Here is a 22529-nt window from a genome sequence, read left to right as displayed (position 1 = left end):
ACGATAGCAAATCCCCATGCCACTGTACATGTCACTCTACCTTTATTTTCCTATGGCCTTCACAACTAAATTAGGAACGTAGCATTTCCCAAGTAAATTCTCTTTGGAAACATAGGGCAAAGAACACAAGTATAATTTTCAGCAGAAACAATTTCTAGTCATCTGAAAATAATTTGCTATATATGTGATATTTGCTCTTGAGAAGGAGTAGGCTTCAATTCCTTTTTCCCAGCCAATTTTAAGACTTGAGCGTTATAAAGAACAATAGTTTGATGCTGGTGGTAACAACGGTAGTTGTCATAGCAATGAAACATTTCAAAATGTTTTAGGCGACGTTTTAGGTGTGTTTTAGGCGACGCCTGTGGCTCAATGAGTAGGGCGCCAGCGCCATATGCCGAGGGTGGCGGGTTCAAACCCAGCCCCAGCCAAACTGCAACAAAAAAATAGCCAGGCATTGTGGTGGGTGCCTGTAGTCCCAGCTACTCGGGAGGTGGAAGCAAGAGAATCACGTAAGCCCAAGAGTTAGAGGTTGCTGTGAGCCATGTGACGTCATGGCACTCTACCCAAGGGCGGTACAGTGAGACTCTATCTCTACAAAAAAAAAAAAAAAAATTGCATCCACCAATGCAAAAGTTAGCACTTCTATGTCACCAGCCTATGAGAAATGCCTGCATACATTCAGCCGCCGAAGTTTTAAGAGTCACCTATATTCTGAGTGGAGACCCTGGGCTTACCAGGTTTCATGGTTGCATTAGAGTTCTCCAGAGAAACAGAACCAATGATATATATAAATATATATATATATATGCGCATGCACACACACACTTATATATATATGGAAAGAGAAAGACTGATTTCAAAGAACTGGTTTACATGATTGTGGATACTCTTTCAGACTTACCAGTCTCCACAAAATCTATAGGACAGGTTGGCAGGCAAGTAAGGGTTAATGTTGCAGACTTGAGTCCAAAATCCTCAGGGCAGGCCAGAAAGCTGGGGATCTAGGCAGTGTTTCTATTAACACATTGCAATCTTGAGACAGAATTGCTTCTTCTTGGGAAACCTCAGTGTTTGCTGTTAGAGCCTTCAATTGATTGGACAAAACCCACTCACATTGTGTGAGGTAATATGCTTTACTCAGAGTCTCTTGATTAACTGTTAATCACACCTAAATATCTTCATAGCAATATCTATACTGGTGTTTGATCAAACAACTAGGCATCACAGTCTAGCCAAGTTGACACATACAGTTAACCATCACAGTGGACTTTGACCTTCAAAGCTCTGGTCAATGATTAGGGTCATCCATACCATATGGTAAATCATATTATTTTCTATGTTGATAATCAGTAACCAACCGCTTAGAATGTGAGTTCCTGGGCTTAAGTCCTAAGACATTATCTGTTTCATTCCAGAATATGTAATTTTTAAGGATCTGCATGGATTCTTCCCAGATGAGGGTTAGTTCTTCTTTACTTGAGGTCAGGGTTCTTTTGCCATTTGCTGGGCTGAGCGGCTCTGTTTTATCCCAGGTTCCCTGATTCCCATGCAACTGTTGCAATAGTGGTTCAGATTCTGTGCAGTCCCAGACTTAAGCAATGCAATTCAGCTTCTCTAGAATTTAAATTTAGACCATAGTGCTAGGAAGTGCATATGATTATCTTACCTGATTTTTCCTTAGTTGAAACTCTCTCTGTAAATTTTTCAAGCATTATTTCTTCTGTTCAGCTGCAGTGCTTTTTGATATTTCTTTAGAAGTAGCAGCTGAATCAACCTATAAAAAGATCCTGAGAGAAAGCAGTAGGCAAAGTGACTGTGCTGACATCATCCATCCATTCATCCAATCTCCTGTCTGGTGATCTGATGTTTTCTGGTGCTTGCTTTGTGCCTACGATGAGCTCATGAGGACCAGAAGAAATGTTTGCTGGATGGTTCACACACTATAAGCTTAAAATCCAGTTAGAAGACATGAAACTGATGCTTCTAGTGAAGCTTGCAAAAAAGAAAACATTTACCTGTCCAAATAGCTGGAATTCATTATTTCATAGTAATAATTGGAGAAGATTTTCTTATTAACTCCAAGTTTTAGGCCACAGGCATGAACAGTTAGATCTTAGCCTATTCAAAATGATCCATTCTTTGAGTTATTAGGCCCCTCACTGAATCCACAAAAGAAAGCTGAAGTCTTCAGAAGGCAAAGTAAAATGATTAGGACTCTTCCTTTAAGAAAAAGAATGGTAAGGGAATATTTACTGAAGTCTGTAAAATCATAAAGGAGATAGGTTATACAAAACCAAAATTCTAATTTTGTACACATTCTAAAATAGAGTCCTATGTCATTCCAGTTGAATATAATTTAATAAGTTCCTATTAAAATTGCTATTTTGATGTCTTCACTGATCAAAATACTATTTAGAAAATTGTAATTGAAAACAAATCTATCTTAAGCAGTTTTATTTTTTAAACAAAGTATGAGTATATGTTTTACATATTTGCTTTTACTTAGGGGGAAAAAAACTTAGAAAAATACAACTTGGGTGTAGTACCATGTGGTGTAAACAACTGAACTATTTTACCTTTTACTTACCTATGAATGAGCCAGTATATATTTATTACTGGAGTTCCAGCTATAAAATTCAGGTAAGGGGTTTAAATATACCCAAGAGTATTATTTAAAAATAAATTTGTTTCTTTCAAATAGAATACCAACCTTGGTCTATGACATTTGGGAGAGAAATTAAAATATTAAAGTTTTATGGCCTAGTAAACTGAAAATAAAGTAAAGGTTAAATAAATACAAAGCAGAAAAATATAGCTATACAAAATCACAACCTCTAAAAGGACAAACAGTCTACTGTTCTCTACTGTGGGAGCTTTATCAGCTCTAGTTAAGTAATTCCACCGCTAGGGCAGTGCTAGTACTCAAAAATGTAAACAAGTATGTACTTTGTTTATATAAAGAAATATGCAGTATGGTTTATATTTCTTTATACGTATCAAACAGCTAAATGGATTGTTTCAAAGCGCCAGTAGGGGCCAGCAAAGAGCTCCTAGGGTTTTTCAGAACAGAATTGGCATTGAGATATGTTTATTTGATGTGTTAAATCCTTTTTAGACTTCTTTACTTACCACAACACTCTGGTAAGTGTATGAACTGCAGAGACAGTGGAATAAAATATCCTGTGTGTTCAAACTATATTAGGGTATAGTTTTTTGTCTAATCTGCATATATTTTTAGTGGAATGTTTGCTTAGGCTATTTCTTGGCAGAGTTTTAATAGTCAAAATATAAATGGCATCATTTAAAAACTGTACTACTTGGCTGGAAAAGGCCTTAAAATTACAGGAGAAAATGCTTGGTGACAGCTTCTCTTAAACTTTTTTTTTTTTTTTTAATTCTCAGACCTATGCTCAATTTTTGCAATAGAATTACCAGGCTAATTTTGTAGTTCTATCCGTGAGCTTTCACTTTTTATATACTTTGGAAGCTAAGATATTTATCTATTTTATTTGGTGCTAACGTTTTAATTCACCTCAAAGTTTTGACATTTCCAAATTTACACAACTGTTTGAATTCACTCATTAAAAAAAACTTAACAGTCCAGATTCCTTCCTATATTAACTAACTTGACCAGATTTCTAGTATGGCCACTATTAGGAAATTCAGTCTTTGATTTGATACTCAAATACGTGGGGCTTCGTTCTTACCAACTTCCTGTAATTCTATACCTATGGGTAAAAATATTAGTGGTCAAACTCAGCTGGAGAAAGAATAGGCACCGTGATTCACATAGTTAAATGTTCATTTAGTAAAGCTGGAGTGAAAAAATACTGTTTCAACTTGAAATGCTAGAAGATTGTTGTTCTTGTATTACTCATTCATGCAAATTGGAGAAGGTATAATTGAAACAAGGTTGGCTGTGTTTGAGTCAGTGTGCTGCAGCTGAGCTCAGCTTAAAGGTCGCTGGAAATCAAGTGCTTTGTAAGTGAAGGCATTTGGACTATAAGCGATTCAAGACATTTTGGAAATATCAGTCTCAGGAATGGGCCGTCTTTTTCTTTTTATGATATCTGATATCTAATTTTTACTTAGGATAAAGACTACTACTTAATAGCTTTTTTAGGCACCATAAATGATTTTTTCTTTCGATGCAGTGCAGCTGCTTCTAGCTTGTCTACCGACAGAGATCTTTGTTATGACTTTCAGCCCTTAACATGTTTGGAAATGAGAACAAATGGCACAAAGCTTACGATTGCACTTTGCAACCAGAAGAAGCAATACTTATCCTTTGTCAGAAACCTCCAGAGATGATTTGGATAGCCATGTTCACATGTGCTTCAAAAGACCAACACAGATTTCAACATCTAATGTTGTTCAAATGAAGCTGACTGCCAGACAGACTACACCAGCTCCGTTAATAAAGGAAAACGTGAAGCCTCGGGAAAGATCATCTGTTTTGTCATCTGAAAATGTTAACAAAAAGAGCAGCTGTCTCCAGATTTCGCTACAGCCAACAAGGTACAGTGGATGTGTTCAGTCTAGCAATGTCTTAGCTGATGGTGATGATGCTTCATTTACTTGTATCTTGAAGGATGGCATTTACAGCAGTGCTGTGGTCGATAATGAACTGAATGCTGTGAATGATGGTAACCTTTTAAGCAGTTCTGCCATTTGTAGTGGTAGCCTTAGTAACTTTTCAACCAGTGATAATGGATCTTACAGCAGTAACGGTAGTGATTATGGGTCATGTGCAAGTATCACAAGTGGAGGTTCATACAGTGTCATCAGTGACAGCAGTGGTTATATTTTTACACCAAGTGATGATGCTTTTTTGGGTAGAAATTTATCTTCTGACAGCACCTCCAACAGAAATATGCCAAACAGGAATACTACTCCATGTGAATTTTTTTCAAGAAGTACAAGTACAGTTCCCTTTGTCCAGAATGACCTGGAGCATGGATTAGACATTATAACATTGCCAGTGAGCAGGAATGCAAAAATTCCACTGAAACGTTGCTCATCCTTAGTCATTTTTCCTAGGAGTCCTTCAAATACCCCACCAACTTCTCCAACAAGTACGAGTACTCTTCCAAGCAAAGGATCCTATCAGACTTCACACCAGTTTATTATTTCTCCTGGTGAAATCACATATAATGAAGATGGTACAAGTGCTAAGGGATTTCTTTCAACAGCTGTCAATGGACTTCGATTATCTAAAACAGTTTGTACTCCTGGAGAAGTCAGAGACATACGGCCACTTCATGTCAAGGGCTCATTGCACAAGAAAATTGTTATTTCAAATACTAGTCCAAAACAGACTGTTAGTGAAAAGTCATCTGAAGGATATTCTTGTGTTTCAGTGCATTTCACCCAACAGAAAGCCACTACGTTAGATTGTGAAACAACAGATGGTGATTGTAACCCAGGGATGTCAGACATTAACCTTAATTCTGATACAGAGTATTTTAAGCTCATGCCTAGGACATCTGCATGCTTACCATCCTCCCAAAACATAGATTATCAAATAAATATCAGTGGAGAGTTGGAAAGACCAAATTCACAGATAAACAAAAACCATGCTATTTTACAAAGAAGTATTTCATTGGGAGGAAGTTACCCAAATATTTCCTGTTTATCCAGCCTTAAGCACAATTGTTCTAAGGGGGGACCATCTCAATTACTCATAAAGTTTGCATCCGGAAATGAAGGTAAAATTGATAGTTTATCAAGAGACAGCAACGGAGATTTCACAAATGAACTGTCTGACTCCTGTAAGGTAAGTTTACTTTGGTCTTGGTAAATGTTAATTTATAATAGAATAGCTTAATATAATATTTGATTAAAATTTAGTATAACTAAGCAGTTTTATATAGTTTCTCAGTCCTTAGCTAGTAAGTGTTTTGTAGACATGAACTCTATGGGTCTGAAAATCCCCCAGTAGTTTTTCACTCTATTTGTTGTTTTACTAATGTACAAAATACATATTCTTAAAAAAAAAAAAAAACAAAACTTTACTAAGTAATTTAAACCATAACCTTTTCTATGGTGTAAAAGCAGCTTTAAATAACAATCTATTTCACAGCATTTTATCTTGGTATATATTTTTCTCAATGGCATAGTATGTTAGTATGTAACTACATTATTTTATTGTTATTTTCAAAAACAATTATTTACTTTCCTTAATAATTATGAAAGGAATTAAAATATAGAATGCTGTTTAAAATATTAAACAAAAAATCAAAATGTGAAGATTTTGTTGTAAATGAGCATAGAGGAAGTATATCTCTGAAATACACGTATTTAAAAAGATCATTTATAAAAAGATCATGTAATGCTGCATGTTTAAAGCAGAGGGAAAATAAATGGCATTTGCATTTGTATATACTGTTAACCACAGGAATTTTGTTTCCACCCTATTTTTCTCTAGCCACCAGTTAATACTTCCTTCCAAAATGTAACTCATTCTTCCAACAATATTGAATTCTGAGTTTCATATTTTTGAATTTGGTTTAAATTTCTAGGCATTTCCCTTAATTTTCTATTTACCTTGTTTGTTTTTTGGTCATTTTGCTTTATTATATAAGTAATTTAATGACATGTAGGCGAGACGTTTTATATATATATATATATATATATATATGTATGTATGTATGTATGTATGTATGTATGTATGTTATTTGGGCTTTCCACAGCATTTAAAGTGTTGTAAGCCAAAATAGAGTTTTTAAATTTCCATGTTGAAACCTCTTGCCCTATTCCGGGGAGTTTTAAAAATTTTCTAACTAAACCAATTCTAAATGACCATAAATAATAATTTGGAGGATAAAAATATATTTGTGTTTTTATAATATCTAATATATATATTAAATATTTGCAAACTTCTGGACAAGTATCTTTAGATAAATAAGGTCTTAAGTAATTGCTAGTTTATTTTCTTTCTCTTGAAATCAGGTAAATATAATCATTGTTAGTAATGCCCAGATGTTAATATAAGCAACTAGTTTACTGCGGATGAAAAAAAGATCCAATTTCAAATTCCAGTCTGTGTTTTAGAATATTTAATTCTAAATATTTTTTGATATTTAGGTATTTTGCATAAGCTTATACCTATCTTCTCTTCTTCACTCATATGCATGTTTTTATTAGAAATGTCTTTTATATTTTACTTTTTGTTATAAAAGTCTTTTGTTTATTATCCGTTACTTAATCCTAGGTAGGTAAATTGCTTAAGCCTAGTGTAATAGAACTTTAAAACATTTATGTGTCAATTATTTCAAAGCCTTTAACACGAATCTTAAGATTATATATTTCAGGCTTTTCTTTATTTAGTTCTTCCTAAAGTAAATGAAACTTTTCTAAAACTAACTTTTAGGAGATTATAATCCAGTTAACTGTTTTTTCTCCAGAAGAAAGAAAGAAAATGACAGTCTGAAGAAATATTAGTTTGCCAATTGCATTAATGTTACTTGTATATTTATTTGACACTCAATGAAATAATTCACCTGAAAGGAGTAATTAACCTAGAAATATCCATAGAAATATTCTTTAAAATAGTTGATTTTGTAGTAATACTCTAGTTTGTTTTTGTTGATGATTTTGAAAAGGGTACTTTCAAATGCAAATGTATTTTTAATGAAATGTGTATTAAATGCCTTTTGTTAAAAATATACATTTTTGTTTTATTTATACTAAGGTAAGCTAACTTAAATTTTTTGTGATAATCAGAATGACTGACTTTGTACAGATTCTGTTTTTTGGTAGAATAGTTCAGAAGTGTGCACTTTGCTGGAGAGCTTTAAATTGTCCTCCTTTTAAGGTTTATTAGGCAACTTCTCTTTATAAAAGTATTATAAATAATATAATGACAGTTAAATTCAATTTATACTAGATCTAAATTGGTCTAATTAATAAGTAGCAAATTAAAGACTTGTTTTGTGAGGAAGATTCTAGTGTTGCTTTTTATAAACCTATCAGTGGCAACAATAATGGGTTTTAGAAATAATCCTGTGCTTATCAATAATTATATATTAATCTAATTATAGTGGTATATTGTAACTCATTTATAAATAAACAGCTCCAAAAATATTTCCCATGACTCCAGTTAGTCTGGGTTAGTATTCTGATATGCTGAGTCTGGATTCACATTTAACAAGTTGATATTAGAGTAGCATTTAGTAATGTCAGCTATCTGTACTGAGCAGCCATGAAATTAAATCACTGCTTTAGTCAGAGACCCTGGTTTCTAAAGCACAGAGAGAGCTACACGTTCTTATGTGTTTAGCTATCAGTCTCTAGTAAATAAAATTGAATTTCTAGCTCTCTACAGTCAGCAGGTCATTAATGACTCATTTTTTAAATCTGGTGAGAGCCTTTACCTGTCTCTGGGACACAGGCTCTGTTCTGTGTTTACCAATTAGAATGAAGATGAGAGTTTGTCATCTACATGATAATGTTTATTTCAGGCATAGCAAAGAACATGACAATAACTGGCATATGCTTATTATATGTGCGTTTTGAAATACAGTATTACTTTTGTAAGGGCTGTGTAATGGCTTTCTATCTGGAAATAAATATTTGAAATTTTAACATTGTAGTATTTTGTCAGAAATTGGTTAAAGAACTAAGGTGCAGTTACAAAAATCACCACTATCCAGATTTCTAAAACCCGTATAGTAGTTACTTTATTCTGTTATTTTATTTTTCCCCATCTGTTGTTCCCTGAATCTCCTATGTTGTTAGAAGGCTCAGATTCCCTTATCCTGTTATTAATTGTTATTAATGCACCTCAGCATTTTGCATAAGCTCATACCTATCTTCTCTTCTTCACAAATATGCATGTTTTTATTAGAAATGTCTTTTATGTTTTTTCTTTTTGTTACAAAAGTCTTTATTATCCGTTACTTAATCCTAGGTAGGTAAATTGCTTAAACCTAGTGTAATAGAACTTTAAAACATTTATGTGTCAATTATTTCAAAGCCTTTAACACTAATCTTAAGATTATATATTTCAGGCTTTTCTTTATTTAGTTCTTCCTAAAATAAATGTTTAAAATATATGGTGCTTCTTTTAGTGTTCCATTATTTTGCCAGTCTTTATTTTATTTGATTTAGCAGACTATTTAAAGACTTTAGGTTAAATTTATTTTGAACAGCACCTAATCTTTCCCATAATAACCAATGTAATTTATAAATATCAACTCAGAAACTGATGCTACCATGTTAATGACCAGTTTTAGAAATTTGATGAAAAAATATATACTTGTGTGTGTGTGTATTTCTTAGGACTGAGGAATCATTAATTTCAGAGAGGTTCAGAGAGCTGAGAGAGAATACTTTGTGTTCTCTGTAGATGGGTCTTCTTTAATTCATTCATCCAGCACATGTTTGAGTTCTAGGCACTGTCGCAAGCACTGGGACTAAAAGATGAATAAAATACAGTCTCTATTGAGGGGTGCTTCTAGCAATAGGAGCTCTAGAATAAGGACACACTGGTAAACAAAAAGAAATCCAGCGTGTTGTGTGATGTGCTAGAATAGAAATGTGTGTATGAGAAAGTGAGAGAGATAGTGACAGTATTTTTCTGGAGGGGACTTGGTTAGTAGCAAAAGGCTTCACACAGAAGGTGTCATCTGAGCTGCATCTTGATAGGTGAACTGGAGTTCACCGGGCAGAGAAATTAAGAAGGGTATTCAGGGGCAGGTACACTCAATCTCAGTACCATTAACATTTTGTGCAGGATAGCACTCTGTAGTGTCCTGTGTGCCCTAGGAGATTTAGCATCATCTTTGGCCTCCCCCGGCTAGGTGCAAGTAACACCCTTCTCCCCTACTATGACAATCAAAACAAGTCTCTAGACATTGCTAAATGTCCCCTAAGGTGCAAAATTGCCCTCCATTGAGAACGACTGCTTTAAGCAGAAGTATGTAAGGCAAGAGATGTGAAAGATCTCACCCTGTCTGTGGTCTCCTAAGGCTAAAGCTTAAGGGTGGCTTAGGAATGGGGGGAGTGCTCCGATGGAAGGAGACTGGAGTCCTAAAGACAGAGTAGCACATCTCCTGCTGAGAGATAGTAGTCAGGCAATGGAGATCTTTACTTGAGAGTGTAAGTGCTCATTTTTTAACATTTTTAAAAGATAAATTTTCTAGACACTGTATTATAAATGAATCCATCTTTTCTTGGACAACTAGGCAAACAACAATGTCATGGACTAAGGCAGGGAATTCAGGAGACGGGGCCAGATTGGGAGGGTGAAGACTGAAGCACAGATTAAGTTTGTGTGTGCCTGAGAGGCTGCCTGGTCGTGTGCTGGCAAGTGGTGCAGTTGGAGATGCAGGACCAGGGCTCAGGAGAGGAGTGAGGGCTAGAGGGGTAGACTGGGAGTATAGTCAAAACCTTAGGTAGGGTTGAACCCATTTGGAGAAAGCATCCAGTGAGATGAGAAAGGAGGGAAAATTCGAATTCTGGGGACTACCAAGAATGCGCCAGGCGAGCACTGCATCACGGAGTTGAGGGAAGAGAAGGAGGACAGCATGCCGGGCCACAGAGAATTTCAGTGTCCCCTGGATGTGGCACATAGGAGGTCCTTCAGCAAGAGGAGGCTGTGGAGGAGGTGGGGTTGAAATAAAAATGAAACAGGTAAAGAAGCAGAAAGAGTCAGCACAAGTTGCTTGCTAAATGTTATAAAATAAGTGTGAGATAACTTGAGGTAGATTTAATGATTGCTACAGAGAAGGCCGGGTGTAACCCAGTCTATAGATGTGTATGCTGTATGAGACAAACTCCCTCACTTCAAGGAAACTGCAGTCTCTTTTCCAAAAACAAAGAAAAGGTTGTAGCCCTCCATTCTTTCACCTTGGAACTGTGGAATAAGTGAGTATGGGCAGGGAAAACTGTAATGGAGGTTCAGCAATATCAAAGGAGGAAAACAGAAAATGAAGTGAGAACTTGAAACGGCTTATGCTGTCACAGCTCATTGTAGACAGCATTACACTAACTTTCTCAGCCCCCTCCTACCACTAAAATGAGACAAAACAAAACAGCGCTTCCATGTAGAAAACAAGCCAGTGTTTTAGGCCTGTTCATAGTGAATGGAGCCCACCGTGTGCTCACTGTTGGAAGGCCTCACCCTCTGGATCCACTCCCCCTTTATGTCATGGGTGACGGGGGAACAGGATAGACCAGGGAAAGCCAGGACCAGGAACCTGTTTAGGCAAAAGGGGTTTCGCAGAGTCTCTGGGCATGGACAGGCGAGGTGTTGAGGTCAGGAAGGTGGTCAGCACAGAGATCAGATGAGTGCTAGGAAAGGGAACCATCTGTCTGGTCAGCATAGCCAGGAGATACCCAAACTATTTCTCTAGTGTCTGTTTTAGTATTCTTTGTTTGCCCTGGTGTGAAATTGGAAGACTGCTGTCAGATGAAGATAAATACTTCAAGATACGAGAAAAAATTACAAAACATAGGGTGAGCAGATCTGTCTCAGTTCAGTGAGATGTTTGGGGGGAGGCCCTCAACATGGGAGCAGTTGTTGAAAAGCAGTTTTGTCTTTGCTAATTTTGTCTTTAGCCGAACTATTGGGATATGACAAGAGTCTGGAAGGGCAGGCAGCTGGCATGTCTGTATACCTTGTAGTCCCACTCCAGACTCGTCACAGCAGGAGCACCTTGAACGCGAGTCAATCTATGCCACTTCCAGTTAGGCTCTAGGATATCTGGGGGATGGGAGAAGGAAATGATTACCGCTGCTCTTGATGTAGTGGTATTATAAAACCATAATACTCTGAAACATTTTGATTGACCTAATAGAAAAATATATTTAATATTACTGAGCAAAAAGAAATTTATGTTCACTCTGGGAGGCCGAGGCGTGTGGATTGCTTGAGCTCAGGAGTTCAAGAACAGCCTGAGCAAGAACAAGATCCTATTGCTCCTAAAAATAGAAAAATTAGCTGGGCCGCTGGGCATTGTGGGGGCAACTGTGTAGTCCCAGATACTCAGGAGGCTGAGGCAAGAGGATCACTTGAGCCCAGGAGTTTGAGGTTGCTATGAACTCTAATGCCTTGGTGACAGAGTAAAAAAAAAAAGAAAGAAATGTATATTAAGGATATTGATGGTATAATGGAAAAGGTCTTTAAGTTCAGTTGTTCATTAAGTACAGAAACATTCTTAACATATTTTTAATCTTTTGTCCCCCAACAAAAGCTAAGTAGCCTTTTATGATAGAGCTAAAATAATATTATGAAATATTCATATTACTCTTATATTATTTAGGATTACTTCTCTCAAATTTTATTTGTAAAATAAATAAATGCTTTATTAAGGCTCACAACTGGAGAATGGCTTCTTAAGATGTCATATTAGTGATTTTTAAATTTTCATGTGCATATAAATAACATGGAGATCATATTAAAATGTAGATTTTGGTTCAGTAGGTCTATGGTGGGGCCTGAGAGTTCTGTATTTCTAACAAGCTACCAGATCATACCCATTCTGCTAATTTTACAAACACGCTTAGAAAAGTGAATGAGCCCATTCTTTCATGAGAACAGTAAATAGTTCATTGTTGAAGTGTCCTGTGAGTCCCTGAAATGCCATTATAATAAATGATTTAAAACATATCTTAATAGTTCAGATACTAGCTGTAGATGGCAACAAAAAAAAGTTAAAGATTGGGGATATAAAGAAATAGTCCAACAGGCAGGCAAATGTAAATTCTCTAGAATTACTCAGAGAAGGATTTTAGAAAATAGGATTAAGCAAATGGATAATCCTTTCTGGGCTTTAATTTTCTAGAATATAATTTCCTGGGTCAGGGACTTTTTTGTGTCCTTAACTGTTTTGCGCTAGAATAGTTCCTAGCTCGAAATAGCCATTCAGTAAATATTTATTAAATTAGCAAATTAAGCCAGGGGCCCTTTGGGATAGGGCAGAAATGACTATGGAATCCTGATAGGTGAGAGTGACCAGACAGCCTTGCACAAACAGATAACCAAACTAGGATATTTCAGTGATGACTGTGAGGATGAGTGGGAGCTACATGATGCTTCATCCTTTGCAGAGAAGGGTGGCACTCTTAAATGAATACCTTGTCCCTGGGGTGGATGCCAATGGAATATTATGATCGTGACTCAAGGATAAGTTTCCACAGTGGAGTCTGATTCATAGCCTACATATTCCACTAACTGGTACTGTAGAAATGTGTGTCTGTATAGAGGTTTGGATCAAGTTTTCTGAAAAGAAGATTGAATGGGCAAAGACTTTTAAGATTTTGTCTTTAAACAAAAGCCATTTGACTAGCTCTAAATTTATCACTGTCCATTGTTTAAATAACTCCCCTTGGTTCTCAGAGTAGTTCCTGGAGTTTTAAGTCACTGTTTTAGCTAAGAATTACCTTTACTTTTGTACCAAGGCTGAAAGACTGAACCCTCTTAAGGAGTCACAGAGCTTAATGGAAACTCAAGTCATCTTCAAAGCAAAGAGTTTAACAAGTATTTATCAGAAATAGAATATGTGTCTGCTATAGTGGTAAACAGTCTTCCTGGATTTGAAGAGTTTATAACTGAAGTGAGAAGACAGCATATTCCATAGAAAACAACCAGAGAACAATGCTATAAAATATAGTTATATCCGTATACCTCCTCCAGGCAGGTGGATGCCTAACCATTGAAACATAGGATCACCTCTGTAATTGTTAATTAAGTTTAATTTTTATTGAGGTAACATATGTGCCTGTTTTAAAAGTCATTTGTCATTTCTTTGAGTATTTTCTTTCTTTTTCTCTGTGTTCTCTCTTCCTAGAATTTTTACTAGCCAAAGTTTATACTTCCAAGATTGATCTTATAATTTTCACTTTTGTTTTCTGTTTCTTGGCTTCCTTATTCTACATCCTGGAAGATTTCTGCCAAGTTTCTCCTTTAATTTTAAAACTTCGGTTATTTTGATTTTATAAAGTTCTTTCTAATTTTGTGACGATTCACTATTCTTAACATCCTGCTTGTTTCATAAATGCAATCTCTTGTTTTCTCTGAGAATATTTTACTTTACATTTTGTTTTGGTTTTTAAGTTTTGTTTGAGTCCTACATTGTCTCTGGTTCCTGCTGATCCTTTCACTATTTTTTATTTTTTTTTATTTTTACTTTGTTTTGTAGAGACAGAGTCTCACCGTACCTTTCACTATTTTTATTGTTATTCATTTCTCTTTATTAAGAGACATTTTCTTTGAGGTATCTGTTGTTCATATTTGAGATGAGTCACTATGGACTTGTCTGGAGTTTCTGTAAGTACATGGGGCTTTTCAACTGTGGGCTTCACTGTTGGGAGACCTCCAACTACCCTGTTTCCCTGAAAATAAGACATCCTCCGAAAATAAGACCTACTTACAGGAAAGATAAGACGTCCCCTGAAAATAAGACCTAGCGCATCTTTGGGAGCACACCTTAAAATAAGACACTGTCTTATTTTCGGGAAAACGGGTTTCCAGTATCTTTTTTTCTGAGGTCAGATTGTTTCTCCAGAGAAGGATCTTCCAATAATTGTAGTTAGTGACAAACTATCAGTAAAGGTCATTTCTTTCTATAGGTTCTGCAATTGAGTTAATTCAAAGTAAACCATGTCTTTTTTTTTTTTTTTAATTGTTGGGGATTCATTGAGGGTACAATAAACCAGGTTACACTGATTGCATTTGTCAGGTAAAGTCCCTCTTGCAATCGTGTCTTGCCCCCAAAAGGTGTGGTACACACCAAGGCCCCACTCCCCTCCCTCCTTCCCTCTCTCTGCTCTCCCTTTCCCCCACTCCCACTGTGACCTTAATTGTCCTCATATCAAAATTGAGTACATAGGATTCATGCTTCTCCATTCTTGTGATGCTTAAAAGTGACATTTACTTAATTCTGAAGGTCCTCATGATAATTTAATTAACTTGCATTTATGAGATGCCTTATTTTCATACCTGTTGTCTGCATACCTTCTAGAAGCCTGTGTATCCCTAGGAAGACTAAACATTCCTTAGAAAATGTTACTTCCTTAACATATTTCTCAACTTCTTACATTGTTAGCAATACATGTAAATGTAAATAAGTGTGTCTATTATCAGAGGAAGAGAATCAACTTACTGCAAATGTATTTGTAAATAGAATAAGGAGGAAGAGACCATATTGGCCCACTGATAGAGTTTAATATGGGATGTTCACTGACACTGGGATTTGAAATCTCAACTCTGATTTTTAACTTGGAGAAAACTTCAGTATATTTTTTAAGCTCTATGTATCTGTGAAAGTTTAAAGCAATTAATGTATTTTATATGCTATACTTCAAAAAACTGAGATGGTGATTATCTCCATATTAGAAATAAGGGGGGAAGCTCAGAAAAATTAAAATGACTTGCTCAAGATCTTAACTCTGTTAAGTGTCATATTTGGAACATGTATTCTCAAACACCTTTCTACTATACAAGCAGTCAAAGGACCTTTATCCTGCAGTAGTATCCTATAGGATAAAGCTGCTTGGTAATTTTGGTAAAAATAGCATCAGAAAGAAAAAAGTTATCTAAAGGAAAAATTCTGTTTGGAATTACAGACTGACCACAATCTGATGAATAATTTTTATACTCTGAAGAATATATAGTGTAGCTCATGTTGGGGTTTTTTAAAATTGTCATTGTTAAATGAAAACTAAGTTTAGGGATTATTATTGAACACATTACTAGAGAACCAGTTTCTCTTTCAAATATTTCTTTTCCTTTTCTTCTGGGACTCAAGGTTTATAATTACTTTGTTCTTTGTGATTACTTTTATTGATTAAATAGCAAATATGTGTTTTACTTCCTGGAATACTTTGAATTTCATCCTCATGTTCTTTTTCTTTAAAAGTACTATAAACTACCTATATCATTATAAGCTACCTATTTTTTTTTTCAAATATTTTAAAACTTTTATTACTGAAAATTTCAAACACAGACACAAGCAGAAAGAATAACGCAATGAACCTCACATGTGCCTCATACGGTTTCAAAAGATGTCAAGTTTGTCAATCATTTCATCCATCTCCTTCCCTTTTTTTCTGGAAACTTTTATAAAAAATAAATCTTATACATTATATCTTACTCATAAACATTTCAGAATGCACCCGCAATGGATAGGTACTTTTTACTTATATAAAGCCACTAGACAATTAACAAACATTTAACAAAATAGACAGTAATTAAAAACTATTTTGACTGGATCTATCTCTAAGTCATCTAGGTCATTTTCTTATTGGTGATGTTCAAGGGTTGCATCCTCCTTTGACTTGTGTCTGTAATTCTTCATCTATTTTATAATGTTCACATCACTTTGGGGCTGAGTATGCCAATGATTTGCCATCAGATCTTCTGCTTTTTTAATCAGATAACTTGATAATATATTTGTTACCAATGTAATTGAGATTTTTCCTTTGGAACCTAAAACTTAAAAAGTTCAGACTTGGAATTTATCACCTAATCATACTTTATCTCAGCCTTAATCACCACACTGAATTTAGGGCTCAAGCATCTGGGCTCAGCACCCGTTGCTCAGTGGTTAGGGTGCTGGCCACATGCACCAGGGCTGGTGGGTTCAAAAACAGCCAGGGCCTGCTAAACAGCAATGACAACAATAACAAAAAAATACATAGCCAGTCCTTGTGGCGGGCGCCTGTGGTCCCAGCGACTAGGGGGCTGAGGCAAGAAAATCGCTTAAGCCCAAGAATTTGAGGTTGCTGTGAGCTGTGATGCCATGGCACTCTACCAAGGGCAACAAATGAGACTCCTTCTCAAAAAAAAAAAAAAAAAAAAATCTGAGATACTACCTTCCTCATTCCTGGGCAGAGTTGAAAATAAACTCTTTGTTTAAATAGCTGTATTAATTCCTCTTATAGCTCCTCTAGGTCTTAATTTTCATATTTTTAAAATAGGAAATTTATGAAATTTTGCAGAGCTGTTTTATGAATTGGAAATTTTAAATGTTTGTGAAATAATTGATGCTCAATAAAAAGGAGTTATCATTATCTATCTTATATTGTTGTGGGAGTATCTGAGGGCACATTGCAAACTGTGAAGTACCACGATGCATAACATAATAGTTGTTTTTTATATGAACAGAATCATATATTCAATTAAGAACCAAACCATTTAGTAATAGGAAATGCATGATAACACATTATTAAAAAGTAAAAATATATAGACTACTGATCTGGGTAAGCACTTCTTGCTAAGACTCTGAAGCAAAGATCAAGGTATATTTTCAAAAGAATATGGCTTTTCTAAAGCTTGATGAAAAGCTTAAAACCACAATTCTTTTTACTTAGATTCACAAATCTTGATTATACATGTATATATATTCTTGGAGACAAAACCATGTCAAGACAAGATCTATAGCGGCACTCGTAGCTCAGTGGGCGGGGCATCGGCCACATACACTGTGGCTGGCGTGTTCAAACCCAGCCAGGGCCAGCTAAAATCAACAATGACAACCGCAACAAAAAAATAGCTGGGCGTTGTGACAGGCACCTATAGTCCCAGCTACTCGGGAGGCTAAGGCAAGAGAATCGCTTAAGCCCAAGAGTTTGAGGTTGCAGTGAGCTATGACACAACAGCACTACCGAGGGCAACATAGTGAGACTCTGTCTCAAAAAATAAATAAATACAAGATCTACTAAGGAGGACAAAAATAGGAACTATTATTAAAATTAAATAAGAAAATTAACAAGAGGTTATTAGCAGCCGGAAAGTCCTATACGTGGGCCACAAGCTCACATAAAATATGCAATTTTTAGTAATTCTAAAGCTAACCCTTTTGTGTTTTTATCCCTCACTGAAAATATTTACTCATTGTTAGAACCAGCTTCTAGACATAGAATGGTAGGTTTTTTTTCTCTTCAGTTTATAAAGAATTCTAGATGTCCTAAGAGTTAAGACATCACAGTTTTCACTAACCACATTGTTTTCATGTAAATGCGTTTATTATATGCGAAGACATTAAAATAAACACTTTATTTTATAAAAACCACTATTATAAATTGGTTTCATTCTTCATCTTTAGGTATAGAATCATCTATTATCTATGTTTTATGTTTTCAACAAAATATTGTATTTACAAAAGGAAACATACCCTAGTATGCTCATTTATCTTTATACTGAAATGGTTAGTTGCCCATGTTGATAGGATAAAACCAAAGTAATTCGGCTATTATAGTTTTATATTTACATAATTACTCTCTTTGGGACATACATGAAAACCCAATTTTATATGATTCATATAAGCAAGCTGATTTTGTGGTTTTTAAAAAGACTTATCCTTTACTGAAAGTAATTATGCCTTTGGGTCTTAGGATTTTTTTCTTTTTAACCTTCTAAAGTTAATTTGGGTATTAGTCTGGAGTGGTACTTGTAAATATTATCAGACAGGTGGTAAAACTGCTGAAATAGGCTGATATCACAACTCTGAAACAAGACAATCAAATCTGTTTACTCACTACATATAATTTAAATTTCCCAAGCTTTACCAGCCTGCGGGGACCAATGGAGACAAAATGACAATTATAACCCAAATTTCACTGACTGGGCCCTTCTTTTCTTCTCACACAAGATCACACGCAGCTATAAAGTACTCTTCGGTATTTCTGGGTTCCCATAGGATGGCTCCCAAGCAGGCCTGAGAAATCCAGGCCGTGTTTCCAGGCAGGACATCATTGTCATTTTGGGGTACTACTATGTCCCACTGGGTTGTGCTTCTCCCTCCTTTCCTGGGATGGGTTCTTTCCTGGAAGCATCCTAATAAAGCTTATCTCAGCCTTTCCCTTGCTAGGATAGACCAACCTAGTTAAAAAGAGAAAAAAATGGAGTCATGATTCTGAATACAGTGTGGTGGGGAGTCAGTCAGCCCTGAGAACACATCTGAATCCCAGAGATGGCAAAAACTAAGAACTAAAACCATAAAGTATTATCTTACTGAAAATTTTCCTAAAATGCCACCGTCCAGTGTAGGAGCCAGTAGCCACATGTGGCCATTGAGATTTAAATTAATTTAAGTTAAATCAGATGGCCAGTGCCAAGGCTCATGCCTGGAATCCTAGAACTCTGGGAGGCTGAGGGGAGTGGATTATTTGAACTCAGGAGTTCCAGACTGGGCTGAGCAAGAGTGACCCCCCACCTCTACTAAAAATAAAAAAAAAAAACTAGCCAGGCATAGTGGTAGGTGCTTATGTTGCTGAAGCCCAAGAGTTTAAGGTTGCTGGAAGCTATGATGCCAGACTGAGATTCTGATTCTGTCTCAAAAAAATAAATCAGATTTGAAACTCAGAACCTCTTTTGTACTAGACACATTTCAAGTGCTAATAGCTACATGTAATTAGTGGCACCTGCCTTGGGCAGCACAGATGCCATTTCCATTATTGTGGGAAGTTTTATGGGACAGGATTCCTCTAGATTCTAGAACTAGATTCCTGCCCCCAAGGCACTGATTCTCCCGCAGCTGCCCCACTGGGTGAAGGGAGACGCCTAAAGCTGCAGTATTTGATGCTTGTGGCTGAGGGAGTGGAGCCGCATCCCACTGGCCTTATTTTCCTCCCCTGGACCCGCCTTCATGCTTAGGCAAGAAAAATGTTGGTTTTAAAGGGATCCATTGAGTTCTTGTTTTCTTAAACAACAGTAACCTACTTCCCTTCTTTTATTTCCTGTTTTCATTGATACATTTTTCAGTAAAAATTACATGCGTTTTCAACCCGAAGGGAAATCTTAAAAGCTATTTATAGATCAGCTAAACTTAGGTTTGATCAGAAAACCAGGTAATTGAATTATAAGAATAATCAATTTGTACTTCTGACGTTTTTTTAAAAGCTGAGAAAATGTTAATCATTTCAAAAAGTAAAAATTGTTAGAGAAAACATTTTATTCTACCATTACCTAAGGTAGTCTTGCCCCAATGTTTACAACAAAAGGAGAAGAGGAAGAAAAACTACTTTGGGAATTATTAGATAATTATTTTGTTTGTTTAGAAATACTCTTTGGCCATCTGTACAACCTTTATATACCCTGTGTTCATTGCACTGAGACCAGATCTTTGTTTTCACTGATCATTGTGCGTCAATCGTGCTTAATACTATCTGTTGATCATAGGGAAATGACTATTGAAAATATTATAAGAAACAGATTGTGCTTTTAAAATGTCTTTTGTTGCAAAATACAAAAAAAAGTAGAAGACATTCGCCTAAGTTTTGATAGAGCAGTGTAGGCAAAGAAGACAAAGAATACAGGATGGTTTGAAATCATTAAAGGTTCAGAAAGTTGAAATGATTGTAGCTTCAGCTTTGATTAATCTTGAATTATTGACAGAGTTCTCCACCCTTATTAATGCTAGTTTAATAGTTAATTTCTGTTTAATACACAGAAAAGAATTTAGTTCAGTTCATAAATTTCAGATTCAGTAACCTTTAATGATTATGGCTGGAATCTGCAGCAGTAAAGCTCACAACCTGATGATGAGCTAAATAATGACTTCCTATGATGTGCAGTACGTTGCTGCAACTTGCACCATATGGAAAAACTTAGGAATTATTTTTAACCTTCCTTTTAAACATTGTTTAAGGGTGGTGCCTGTGGCTCAGTGGGTAGGAAGCCAGCTCCATATACCGAGGGTGGCGGGTTTGAACCTGGCCCTGGCCAAACTGCAACAACAACAACAAAAAAAATAGCCAGGCGTTGTGGCTGGCACCTGTTGCCCCAGCTACATGGGAGGCTAAAGCAAGAGAATCACCTAAGCCCAGGAGTTGGAGGTTGCTATGAGCTGTGATGCCACAGTGCTCTATTGAGGGCAACAAAGTAAGACTCTGTCTCAAAAAAAAAAAAAAATTGGGCGGCACCTGTGGCTCAGAGGAGTAGGGTGCTGGCCCTATATGTAGGAGGTGGTGGGTTCAAACCCAGCCCTGACCAAAAACTGCAAAAAAAAAATTGTTTAAACATTCTCATATTTAAACTATTAGATTGGAGTAGAATCTAAATCCACTTGAGTTGTAGATTTCACTTCTCATGGATGTATTTTTTAATTTGGGGGTAGTATCAATAGAAGATCAGGGTTGTAAAATCGTGGCTCTTAAATAACAGATTCTGTAAAATAGTCTAATCCAGTGGTTCTCAACCTGTGGGTCGTGACCCAAGGAACTGTATTAAAGGGCTGCAGCATTAGGAAGGTTGAGAACCACTGGTCTAATCTGTGAAACTTGACAAATTATGTGTAGATTCCAAGCTGTGGATTCCATATGCCAAGGATGGGAGTGTGGCTCGTGGCCACTAGAGGGCAGGAGTGGTCGGGGCAACTGGGGACAGCTGGGGACAAGTGTGTAGGGGAAAGCTTGAACCACTGTATGTGGAGCACAGCTTCCCACAACTAGAAGAAAACTCAGTTCAGTCTTTGCAGCAGGAAAGCCAGAAATGACCCAGGAACATTAGACTTAGAGCTGTGAGAAACATGGACAGGAAAATTAGCAACACAGTGTGGAGCACACACATTACCAGTTATCAAAATGGGGGCAGAAAGCTAAATTCAAGGCCAGGTTGAAGGAGGCAGTCAGATTGCAGGGATGTGAGCAGGCCATTACAATTATCGCACCAATTCTTTTTCTTTCTTTTTTTTTTTTTTTTTTTATTTGTGGGTTTTGGCCGGAGCTGGGTTTGAACCCACCACCTCCAGCATATGGGACGGGCGCCCTACTCCTTGAGCCACAGGCACCGCCCTATAGCACCAATTCTGTTGACCATACTGGCCCTTTAGAAATGGGCAAGTAGGATTTAAGAGTCTAGTGCCTGAAAAGTCAAGGAAAATCTGATATTGTCTACTTTTGATATATAATATTTCCTGTAACAATTGCTTATTTATTTTTATAATGCTAGAACTATTACTGTTCTCTTCCTGGTGAATTCCCTCCACATCATAGAGTACGTCCTCAGATCTAAATAAGTAGTTTTTACAAAAGAGGAATTAATCGAGACAGATTTATCTCTAGGTATTAAATACCTAAAAGGCAAGGCACATTGGAATAGAGCAAAGAATAAGTTTTCCTCCACCCCCTTGGTGTACATCTATAGAATTTTGTACTTTTCCTTTACAGGTTTTGCACGTGGTTTAGTTTATATGTGCATGTTTGTCAACCCTGAAAGCCTGTAGGCTCCGTGACAGCAGAAACACCCTTCCGCACTTAGCACAGAGCCTGGCTGTAGAAGACTGCCATTAACTTTTGTTGACTTCAAGGAGTTTACCATGTAGTTAGAGTGGGAGAGAACTGTAATACAGATGTTAAAATAGATACAAGGTAAAAGAGAATTACAGAGTAGGAAATTAGCAATTTAGTCTCATCAGGAAAATTTTCATTAAAGTGGCATTGAGCTGGGCCTCATAAGCAGATAGGATTTATGCAGGCATTGATTAGAAAGAAACTTCCCAGGAAGAGGCTACAGAGTGAGTTTGTGAAGGCAAAATGTAAGTTTTTTTTTTTTTCTCAGCTATTAGGGAGGCTTATATTAATAG

The 22529-nt window shown here is 36.3% G+C and overlaps 1 protein-coding gene across 7 annotated transcripts in view; it reads left to right on the top strand.

Moving 5' to 3' along the window:
* NEDD4 (NEDD4 E3 ubiquitin protein ligase) overlaps nt 1-22529 on the top strand; it is a 171244-nt gene that overhangs the window by 66473 nt on the left and 82242 nt on the right. For 4 of the 7 annotated variants that reach the window (XM_053593913.1, XM_053593911.1, XM_053593910.1 and 1 more), the window contains exon 1: nt 4235-5776. The exons of the other annotated variants lie outside the window; for them this stretch is intronic. In XM_053593913.1, the coding sequence (XP_053449888.1) occupies nt 4235-5776 (1542 nt within the window). Of the gene's footprint in view, nt 1-4234; nt 5777-22529 lie in introns of those variants that run through there. 7 annotated transcript variants of the gene reach the window in all.

The sequence above is a fragment of the Nycticebus coucang genome, chromosome 6, assembly GCF_027406575.1.
Source record: "Nycticebus coucang isolate mNycCou1 chromosome 6, mNycCou1.pri, whole genome shotgun sequence".
Taxonomy (NCBI): Eukaryota; Metazoa; Chordata; class Mammalia; order Primates; family Lorisidae; genus Nycticebus; species Nycticebus coucang.
Note: the sequence above shows the minus strand (reverse complement) of the source record. Positions and strands in the feature narration are given on the sequence as shown.